Source organism: Ictalurus furcatus, chromosome 12 (genome assembly GCF_023375685.1).
Source record: "Ictalurus furcatus strain D&B chromosome 12, Billie_1.0, whole genome shotgun sequence".
Classification (NCBI taxonomy): domain Eukaryota; kingdom Metazoa; phylum Chordata; class Actinopteri; order Siluriformes; family Ictaluridae; genus Ictalurus; species Ictalurus furcatus.
Genome location: NC_071266.1, coordinates 7,268,877 through 7,280,407, shown reverse-complemented (window position 1 = coordinate 7,280,407; position 11,531 = coordinate 7,268,877). Strand labels below are relative to the sequence as shown.

Genomic DNA, 11,531 nt, shown 5'->3' with positions numbered 1-11,531 from the left:
CAGGACAGAAAAATGGTAGCAGTTTATTTGATCAGTAAAACATGAGTAAAGCCATGATAATACTTAACCACAAACATGTCAATATTATAAATGATATGTTAGTAACTCTATATAACAAGATAAAATTGTTAGACAATGATAATACTGGTTAGAATTATCCATAATATATTTAACGTCAGTTGTTAAAATAGTTTGTAAATATTGGTATTAATTGTATACACTGATCAGCCATAACATTAAAACCACTGACAGGTGAAGTGAATAACAGTGATTATCTCGTTACAGTGGGACCTGTCAAGGGGTGGGATATATTAGGTAGCAAGTGAACAGTGAGTTCTTGAAGTTGATGTGTTGGAAGAGGGGAAAATGGGCAAGTGTAAGGATCTGAGAGACTTTGACAAGGGCTAAAATGTGATGGCTAGACGACTGGGTCAGAACATCTCCAAAATCAGGGTGTTCCTAGTATGCAGTGGTTAGTACCTACCAAAAGTGGTCCAAGAAGGACAACCGCTGAACCAGTGACAGGGTCATGGGCACCAAGGCTCACTGATGCGCATGGGGAGAGAAGGCTAGCCTGTCTGATCCGATCCCACAGAATTGCTGACAAAGTTCACGCTGGCTATGATAGAAAGTGTCAGAACACACAGTGCATCAAAGCTTGCTGCGTATGGAGCTGTGCAGCTGCAAAAAAAAGGTCAGAGTGTCCATGCTGACTCCTGTCCACTGCCAAAAACACCTATAATAGTCATGTGAGCATCAGAATTGGACCATGGAGCAATGAAAGAAGGTGGCCTGGTCTGATGAAAGGCAGTTTATTTTACATCATGTGGATGGCCGTGTGCATGTGCGTCACTTACCTGGGGAAGACATAGTGCCAGGATGCACTATGGGAAGAAGACAAGCTGACAGAGGGAGTGTGATGCTCTGGGCAATGTTCTGCTGGGAAACCTTGCATCCTGGCATTCATGTGGATGTTAATTTGACACATACCACCTACCTAAACACTGCTGCAGACCAAGTACACCCCTTCATGTCAACAGTATTCCCTAATGGCAGAGGTCTTGTGAAGTCCATGTCTCGATGGGTCAGAGCTGTTTTGGCAGCACAATAATAATATTAGGCAGGTGGTTTTAGTGTTATGGCTGAGCTGTGTATACTTATTGCTAATACTAAACAATTTGTCTTTTTCTTTCTTTCTTTCTTTCTTTCTTACACATTTGGATAAAATGTTCAGCTTTCACAGCAATATTTCCGTCTCACTAATTGCTTCAAATATGTACAGAGATTTATCGTTTGAATTTTTGCCCCAAAAAGCAAAGAACTCAATTATGTGGCTGTAAAATGATCAATTACTTGTGTTCAATTTTCTTTCTTAGCTGTTATGTCTTTAAATGGTGTAAACACAGAGTAATGGGCTGTAACTTTAGTCAAACTAGCTATATATATATATTACCAGTTTGGTCTTGCTACAATTACAACTAGGAAATTGCTATGCTTTATTGTTAGTACAGTGTCTTACTATTGACATGTTATTTGTGGATAATTGCAGCTTGTTACCACACTATTACGATGACAAAATAAAATGACACCAAAACAGCACCTCCCACCCAAACCCTGACTTTCATAACAAACCACAAAACTGATCGTAAATCAGCATTACTGTCGGGGGAAAAACAACAACCAAGAACAGAAATCGTGTTACTCTCTGTCAAGCACAGCCAGTATGCATGCGGTGATGTACTGAGATGCCAATGAGATGCAATTCTGAGTCAAATGCAGTAGGCATCAGAGAGAGAAAGACAGAGCGACGGGGAAAGGGTGCAGCAGTGCTGGACAAATATGTGGTCAAGGCCACAATAGCAGGTTCAATATTTAATTTTTTCCCCCTAGTTTTAAAGAAATGCAGTCAATCAGCCAAATGTAGTCAACATTGCTAAGTAAAGAAAGTCTTATCTCACATAAATACATCAATACATCAATACGCTTCATATGATATTGGTGTTGTAACTGTTTTCCCAGGATAAGGGAAATAAGCAGCCATAGTCTGTATTTATGAATTAAAATTCATCCAAACAACCAACTATGTTCTAGCCAGAAATTCTTACTGGGTCATTTAAACCACACAGTTTATTTGCTAGTGTGGAATTATACAAATTTTTACAAAGGAAAAAAATCATGATTCCAGATTTCCACAAGGCTTTACCCATAATGTTGTGAAAATCTCTTTTTATTTTTCACCAAACCATTCCTTTAAGATATTATTAGTAATTATACACTCTGACATCGTTAGAAGTTACAGAATTCCAACACCAACAGTGACCTTGTATTTTTTTTCTTTTTAAACTTTACTGTTAATTGTTTTGTTTTTTTTAAACCTGAGTCGTACAAATTGTTTTGGATTATTTTGCAAGTGTGAGACCATGTTGATAATATTGCATTGTGACATTGCAGAATTGAAATGTCATATTACTGAGAAATCTAATAATGATGTGGAGATGTTGGACTCAAAATTCCAGAATGTACTGCAGCTATACGACTCAGTCAGCTACAGGAGGCCGGGGTGATGATGTTGATGTCGGTATTAGCAAGAAAGTTGAAGCTGATCGATTTGAGAAGAATCGAAAGATACGGAAGCGAGAGAGATGGACAGAGTAAAGGAATAAAGCTCTGCTGCATCATTGCCTTTAGGCAGAGAAGAAGAAAGGGTTCAATAGCACCACTATCAATAGGCAGTTGAATAGCAGCCTTTATTTTGTCACATATACATTACAACACAGTGAAATTCTTTTTTTTCCTCATATCCCAGCTTGTTAGGAAGCTGGGGTCAGACATGATATGGCACCCGTGGAGCAGAGAGGGTTAAGGGTCTTGGCAGCTTGACAGTGCTGGGGCTTGAACCCTCAACCTTCTGAGCAGTAACCCAGGGTCTTAACCGTTGAGTCACCACTGCATAGTGTGTAGCCTTAACCAAAGTAAAAATAAACCATCATGCCTGTGAAAGACATTTAAACCAAAAGTCAGTTAAATGTTTGTTTTTTTTATTTATTGACTATAAATAGTAGATCAGGGTTGATTTCTCCTTTAAAGGCAGAATGATGAGCTATAAATGATGACTTGAGAGAGAGCGGGGGGGGGGGGGGGATCTGAGGAGGGAGGAAGTGGGGTGGTGAATCAGACAATCAGACATTGTGTGCATTCCTGGCAGAGAGACAGCTGAATTCTATCGAGGTTTGTGTGTTCTTTAAGCTATGTATAAAACACTGCAAAAGTGTTAGACTGAAATTGTAGACAAACATTCCATAGAGAAAGAATCTCAACCCTGGAAAATACATTATGCACTAAAAACAGATAAACTCTCACTGTAATTATGCATGATCCTGGATGATCCTTCCAACAAACTGCCTCTGCTGTGTGCAGCACTATAGCTCTGTGTAACATACACACACAGCGGTCAACTGGGTTTGTTTGTGGTGTATGCCCGTGATGGTGGATGCCAGCGGTGAAGCCGCATTTGGCTACTGTGCTCCGTGAACCCTCTTCCATGAACCTTCTCTCCTTCTCTCTGTCTCTTGCTCTGTCTCTCTCTGTCTCCTCTCCCTTGCTGTGTGGCTGATTGCTCTCAGTGGTCTGTTACAGCTGCAGTTAAGTCCAAGCTGTGTTCTCATCATTTGAGTCTTTGGCAACTGTTTTCCACAGCTTTGTGAATATCACACCCATACAATCCTCAGGAGTTCAGTTTGCTTTTTTCTGGCTTCTCTAAGGGCCCTGACACACCTAGCCCACATTGAAGAACTAGCACCAAGCATGGTTCCCATCCTCTGTACATTTTCACTCGAACACTCAGCAAAGGCGACAGCTGACGTTGTCTGACATGTACATCCTTTTTGTGTGTGTGCCTGAAATGAAATACATTTCAATACCAAGACGTGGTAGTAGTCAGTATTTCTACATTTTTTAAAAAGTAAATAAAATAAAACAAAAGGCCCGGTCTTGCAGGAACTGGTGTCTTAAACAGTATGACACTTCTAGCTATAAGTGGCATCAGAACAGCCAATCAGAGAAGTCTCTAATCACTGTCCTCAGACATTAATTCAACAAGCTCAATCAGTGCTGATGGTCTCATAAGGGCTACCCCAGGACCCAACATCTACCTTCCTCTGGCCTTAACACACTAATTCATTACCTGCTAAAATCAACAACAAGTAAGACTAGGTTAGGAAACTGATGTAGAAGGAAATAGTTTAAGGAAAACATTTACGCTAAAGAGATTAACTAAAGAGTGCTGTTAAACTTTGCCTTAGAGTTTTCTGTGAGGAAATGTATTCAGCATTTTGGAAGGAGTCTCCAGTGTCACTGGTATTGGATTGTGTCAGGCGGCATCACACCAAACCACGTAAAAAAAAATTCTTATAACGCCACCCTTCTCATGTTATATTCCTTCAATCATGTATTTAACATGTACTGAACAGTAGTTCTGTAAGAGTCAGTTCTGGCCTCAAGACCTTTTCTGTATTCACTTGGACTTGTCTCAGATTTAGTGGCATTTGTACTTTCACTTGTCTCTCTCTTGGGCAATGGTTTTGCTAAATATGGTCTTGGTCTGGGCCAAGAGTTCGTCAAAATAATGTTTGTGTGATCTTTCCAATCAAGTTTGACTAGAAGTAATTCCTTCTTCTAGAAAACCTAGCCTAATCATTGGTGCAATGCAACTAGTTGAAGTAAAAGCCTGCCTTTTTTGCTCTTGATTTTGAGTCAGTCTTGTTTTCATTTGGACTTGATCTTGCCTTGACCTCGACCGCCTAAAGACACGGGCTTGACTTAATCTCGGCTACTCCTGGTCTCCTGGTCTTGGACTTCACAATGGATCCCACATTTAATATATGAGCATGCTGCCTAGGCGGTACTTCTCCAGCACCCGTACCTGCTTGTCCAAATTAAGCACAAGTGTCTTTACGCTACCATCCAAATGAACCATAATTTATCTTGCCCAAAAATAAGTCTGTGTTACAGACTAATTAGTGCACATAAGGATATGTAACTAATAAATAACCCTAACCCTTAACAGCCCAAACATCTGTGATGTGGGCCAGGTCTCCAATATGTTGTTATTTGACAGAAATATGATATTTATAATAATATTTTCTGTACATGGTTAAAAAGGGAATGACAAGTCACTTGGATCCCTAGTCACTTGGACAAGTCACTTGGATCCCTAGTTCTTATTCCTCATTCATTAGTCACCTGCTCCATTTGTTGTGGGCCATGACTAACAAGGAAAAGAGCTATTTGCACGCACAATACAGAAAAACACAGCGCTCAGATTTGAAAATTACAGCATACACTGGGTAGCACTGACCGGATACATCTACTGGATTCGCCAAGACTCAATGTTTGTGTTTTTTTTTCTTCTCCCTCAGAATGCCCCTCACATTGGGACGAATCCACAAAATAGTCAGTGCAGCAGACATTGAAATTACATACCAGACTGGCCAACATAAATCACTTCCACCAAGAATATCATAAACATGCATAAACAGTATGTCAGAAGTAGAGGAGAGGTCAAAAAACATACTCTGATACTATATAGTAGATATAACTATAAAACCTTGATGTAGGTTTAATGGATGAATGATATAGTGTGTGTGTGGCTCTGGGTCTCTGTGTACCCCCACTGCCCATGCCCATTATTATATCAGTAACAAAAATCCAGCTGCAGTCCCCCAAAAAAACATGCCAGCTCTTATGTTGCACCAAAAATGCAAACATATAGAAATGCTCAAACAGGCATCAAAGTTTGCCATAAAATCTTGTGTGGTTTAGTCTGACTGTGGTTTTGGTTAGTCTAGAACAAATCTGTAATTAAATCTGGCACATAATGAGTCCTTCTGGTCATTTACAGACGGATCACACACACAGACGGCAATTATCTGGTCTGTGTGGACGGATTATTGGTCCGCCCAGATGAAGAAGTGCATGAGAAAATCTATCAGATCGTGTGTCATATAAAAAGTAATGATCATGTGTGTGACACATATATTTCATTTCTTTATACTGTATTAAGACATTAACACATTGAAATATGCTGCAGTTGTGAGGTAATCATTTTAAGTGGACACTCTGGAAAAGGTTTAAATATTTAACCACTTCTTACATTAAATCTGATACATTACAGATGATTAGTTCCTAGTATGAATCAAAGAAAATAATTAATCCTGATAGCATGGCAGTACATTTTCAAGGACTAGAATGGTTTTGCAGGTACAGTGCTTAGTTATTTATTTATTTATTTATTTTTGCTAGCTAGCGCTGATTAATTACATCAAAAACTAGACAAAAAGCACACAGTAATAAGCAAGGCTTCCCAAATTAAATTGATCCAAGTAATCATCAAATGTGATTTGTGTATAGGCCTAGCTACAAGGGTGATAACTAGCCTAAAGTTAAGCCTAAAAAAACAATTAGCTAGCTAGATAATATTATTTAATGACTTAATTCAATTTAACTTTACCTTTGTTCAATTTTACTTCAGTATGAATTTACCTTAGTTTGACCATTAATTCAGTTTAATTTTACCTCAGTTTGACCATTACCTCAGTTTGAGTTTACCTACAGTAACTTCAGCTTTACCTCAGTTTGAATTTGTATCAGTTTTACTTTAATTTAGTTCGAGTTTACCTCAATTTCACTTTACCTCTGTTTGAATTTACCTCAGCGCAACTTTTCTTCTGTTTGACCATTAATTTCAGTTCATTTTTACTTAGTTTGACTTTACCTCAATTCTACCATTTCCTTGGTTCGACTTTGCCTCAGTTTGACATTATCTCTGTTTGAATTTACTTCAGTTTGACTTTACCTCAGTTCAACCATTACCTGAATTCAAATTTACCTCAGTTTGACTTCAAAGATGTTCGATTTTACCTCAGCTCAAATTTTCTTCAGTTTGAACATCTTCCTTACTTCACGTTTACCTTAATTTGACTTTACCTAAATTCAACCATTTCTTACTTTGAATTTAATTCAATTTGACTTTACCTCAATTCGACCATTTCCTCAGTTTGTATTTACCTCAGCTCAACTTAACTTCAGTTCGACCATAACCTCAGTTCACATTTACCTTGGCTTGACTTTACCTCAGTGTGACCATTTCCTCAGTTTGAATTAACCTCAGTTCAAACTTACCTCACTCAACTTTCCCTCAGTTTGACTCCATTTCTCTCAAAGCTGACAGAGCTAGGAACTCCTGTCTGGGACCTGTATTTGTGAATGAATGGAATTGCAGTTGATTTTATACTTTTTGTTCAATATCCAAATCATTCTGTTTTCATTCTGTTTTCTGTTTGCTCTAAATCTCCAGGAGTGGAGTTGATGACCTTGCTTTATGGTCAGAAGTCATGATATTGGATTTTATGGTTATCATACAATGAAATTTAAATACCAGATGATAACTTGTAACATATTGCTGCTAATGAATAAACATAGGATACTGCAGGTCCTTTTATAATTGTGCTGTTTAGAATGATCTTTTTTTTAATTAGGTTATTTTGTACAGAGGTGAATGGGGTTGCATATATTTTTTATAGAAACATTTTGAAGAAAAACAGATGTATAAATTTTAAATGTTTTCCTCCAGATCTATATCGACCTATAATTACTTTCAACTTAAACCAATCTTTATAAAACATCTTCCAAACAAGTCAAGTCAAAATCGTTTGTGGTTGAATTATATAGCGTCTTGGTACATGTACGACTGTTTTAGAAAGTGGTGTTTGGGGTGCATATGTGCAAGGGTGTGTGTGAGTGTGTCAGTGAGGATGTGTCTTGAAAAGCAGAAAGAGGCTTGGTGTCACTTGATTCTCTAACCAATCACAAACTTCGAAAGCAGTTCTTGTGAAGGGGTTTGAACAGTATAAAGGTGCTCAGGGAAACGAGAGAAAACAGAGAAAGAAGAACCGCAAACGAACAAGACACAGAACGTGAAGCTCTGAAGAAGAGAGAAGCTACAAAAGACGAAAAGATGAAGACTTTCACCCTCCTCATCCTCTTTTCTGTGCTGTCTGCCTGCATGTCTACAGGAGGTAAGATAAAGAAGTTTTTTCTCTGCATATTTAAATTGCAGTTTCAAGGACATTACAAGGGTTATACACATCTGCGTCCATGTTTGTCTTGTGTGCAGTAGTGGATATCGCTGCTGAACCTGACACTGCTCCTGAAGCTGATCCTGCAGCTGATCCTGCAGGTGATGCCCCCGCAGCCTCCAGCTCTTCCTCTGAATCAGACTCCGCATCAGACTCTGCCTCTGACTCTGCGTCCGACTCTGCCTCTGACTCCGCATCTGACTCTGCTTCGGACTCTGATTCTGCGTCTGATTCCGCCTCTGATTCTGCCTCTGATTCTTCCTCATCTGAGTCCAACTCTAACAGTGTTGAAGGTGAGATACTTACACTACATTACACTAAACACTTGTTTGGACAGGACTGGCTTTGAGCTTTTAGTGTGTGTGCGTGTGTTCCCATCCTGCAGCCACAGCTGCACCTGACCACGTAATGGTGAAGAGATCTCTCGCCACAGCCCTGCTGAGGAGACACAGAAGAGCAGGAACGCCAGTAGCAGACCTGACCCCAGTTCAGCTGGAGAGGTACACCTTCTGCTCCACGCTATTATCATGCTTTCCTAGATTCTATTCTATGCTATTCTATTCTATTCTATTCTATTCTATTGAGACTGTATCAGACAAAATTCTACTATATACCTGTGAATCTTATTCTATTCTATTCTGTTCTATTCTATTGAGACTGTATCAGACAATGTTCTACTATATACCTGATAATCTTATTCTATTCTATTCTATTTTATTCTATTGAGACTGTATCAGACAATATCCTACTTATACCTGAGAATCTTATTCCATTCCATTCTATTCTATTCTATTCTATTCTATGAAGACTGTATCAGACAATATTCTACTATATTCATGAGAATCTTATTCTATTCTATTCTATTCTATTAAATTTTTATGAAGGTGGTATCAGACACTATTCTATTATATTCCTGAGAATCTTATTCTATTCTATTCTATTCTATTCTACGAAGACAATATCAGACACTATTCTACTATATTCCTTAGACTCTTAACCTATTCTATTCTATTCTATTCTATGATGACTCTATCAGATTCTATTTTACTATATTCCTAGGAATATTATTCTATTCTATTCTATTCTGTTCTACGAAGACAATATCAGACACTATTCTACTATATTCCTTAGACTCTTAACCTATTCTATTCTATTCTATTCTATTCTATGATGACTCTATCAGATTCTATTTTACTATATTCCTAGGAATATTATTCTATTCTATTCTATTACATTAGAGTTTACATTATGTTTTAAGAATAGTGTGTCCTATGTGTGTAGGTCTCAATCAGCACTCAATTTTATTCTATTCTATTAAAGACATTCCACTCTTGCTGTGGACACCTTTTAAGAAACACTGCTTGGTTAGCTTTGTGTTCATATATATATATATATATATATATATATATATATATATATATATATATATATGTGTGTGTGTGTGTGTGTGTGTGTGTGTGTGTGTGTGTGTGTGTATGAACACAAAGCTAACCAAGCAGTGTTATATATATATATATATATATATATATATATATATATATACACACACACACACACACATATATAGGTTTTTAATAAACTGACATGTCAACAAATGTATACTTTAAAGTAAAGTGAAAATTTCCAACTGCAGTAATATTTTCTATAATGTGACTATTAATGATATTTATATTATAGAAATATTCTAAAAATATATATATATATATTTTCTATCATCTAAAATCTAAACATTCCTATTACTTTTTAACAGTCTGAGAGAGGTGTGCGAGGTCAACATTGCCTGTGAACACATGTCTGACACTGAAGGGATCGTGGCGGCTTACACAGCATACTACGGCCCCATCCCTTTCTAAACGGCCTCAGAGAGAAGCTGCTTCTACAAGGACTCAAAGCTAATCCAGATTTAGATGGAACAGAAATCAGCTTTGCGGTATTTGAACGGGTCTCACTACCTCCCCTGCTTTGCAAAGAGGTGAAGGGAGAAAAATAAATGGCTGTTCTGGCTTTTCCCCTCGACAGCTCCAGATTTTGCTTTGCTGTAAGTTTTTACTGAAACCACTAGAGAGTTTCTGGTTTTGTATCAAAGGTGACCACAACTACAGTGACAATTCATTTATGTAGTAGTCTAAGAATAGCATGAGTATCTCACTATGTATATGATCTCTGTGGTGTGATCAACCTGACAACTGTCACAGGGACTGTAAAATGCCACATCTGCTAATATAGTGTTTCATTGTAGAGCTATTTTGCTTATCTGCATAGATCAAGGAATGACACATTAGTAGGCAAACCATAAACATATCATTCATTTTATTTAGTTTTAAATTATTATTGTTCTGTGGAGTTTATGTTTTCTTGAAGGCTCAATGCCATCTTCCATCACAATGGTGCTAAACCTCTTTATTTAACACTCGAAGCTAGGGGATAAAATCATAAACTGTACTTTACACATATTTTTGCTAGTTGATCTAGGACTTGTCTCTTTGTGGATAGTCTCTTTTTTTTTTTAAATATACATATAGCATTTTTTTTAGTGACACAATGATATGGAAAATGCTTGTACATTGTTTTAATAAAAATGTTTTAACATGTACAGTTTTGAAATTGTACTGTGATTCTTTTTTCCTCCAATTTATCACGTTTGATTGACTGAATGATATTTAACAAATGGTAGGCCTAGCAACAATCTATATTTGCAGTATGGTGTTTATTCTAAATTAATTCTAAGCCAAAACGAAATCATGTGTAGATTTTATACATTGCTAGTAGCACACTAAGGAATAGTTTAGTACTGTAATTTGCATAATTTTCCCTTACACCCATACACCAATAAGTTACTGTTCAACGTTTGTCAGTGATGTTGTTCAACTGGAACCACATCACTCTGTGTATGCACTGTAAATCGTTACGTACTCACCCCAAGCCGTGTTGAGTTGTTCAGTATCTTGGGGCCATGTATTCCTTGTAACTCTTAAAAATGAAACCTCTAACAATATCGAACAAAAAAAATTGTTGTAAATAATGTTTTAAATCTTGAATCTAACAGAACAAGCATTTATCCATTCAAATCTCTTTGAGAAAGTCCAGTTCTTTCAACAATTTTTTAGCATGGAATTAGCAAAAACACTAAATGTGGTTAACTAACATTCAATGCTAATGATTTTTTAAAAAATTATGTTTATTAAATTTTCAACCTTTATAAACAAGACAAACAGCAACACAGCGATTATGCAGGCAGTTACTTAAGAACTACATAGTGCAATGAAAGAAAGAAAAGAAAAATAACTTACAGATAGAAAACTATAAAAGTATAGCACAAGTCTGCACTACAAAAACCTACTACGACAAAGAATAGTAGATATACTTAATCCAATATATAACAAAATAGACTCCCGT

At 37.1% G+C, this 11,531-nt stretch overlaps 1 protein-coding gene across 1 annotated transcript; it reads left to right on the top strand.

Annotated features, from left to right (window-relative positions):
• The first annotated feature begins 7,742 nt into the window (after nucleotides 1–7,742).
• bglapl (bone gamma-carboxyglutamate (gla) protein, like) lies at nucleotides 7,743–10,667 on the top strand. The gene is made up of 4 exons (XM_053638486.1): nucleotides 7,743–8,075; nucleotides 8,174–8,428; nucleotides 8,521–8,635; nucleotides 9,886–10,667. Exons 1-4 carry the CDS (start codon nucleotides 8,015–8,017, stop codon nucleotides 9,986–9,988), a joined length of 534 nt encoding a protein of 177 aa, XP_053494461.1. The 5' UTR covers nucleotides 7,743–8,014; the 3' UTR covers nucleotides 9,989–10,667.
• The last annotated feature ends 864 nt before the right edge of the window (nucleotides 10,668–11,531 follow it).

What these genes read in the sequence shown, in the direction of transcription:
- bglapl (XM_053638486.1), top strand. Translation starts at nt 8,015, where the DNA reads ATGAAGACTTTCACCCTCCTCATCCTCTTTTCTGTGCTGTCTGCCTGC. An exon ending in CAACTCTAACAGTGTTGAAG is followed by an intron (nt 8,429 to 8,520) that starts GTGAGATACTTA and finishes CCCATCCTGCAG; the next exon opens with CCACAGCTGCACCTGACCAC. An exon ending in ACCCCAGTTCAGCTGGAGAG is followed by an intron (nt 8,636 to 9,885) that starts GTACACCTTCTG and finishes ACTTTTTAACAG; the next exon opens with TCTGAGAGAGGTGTGCGAGG.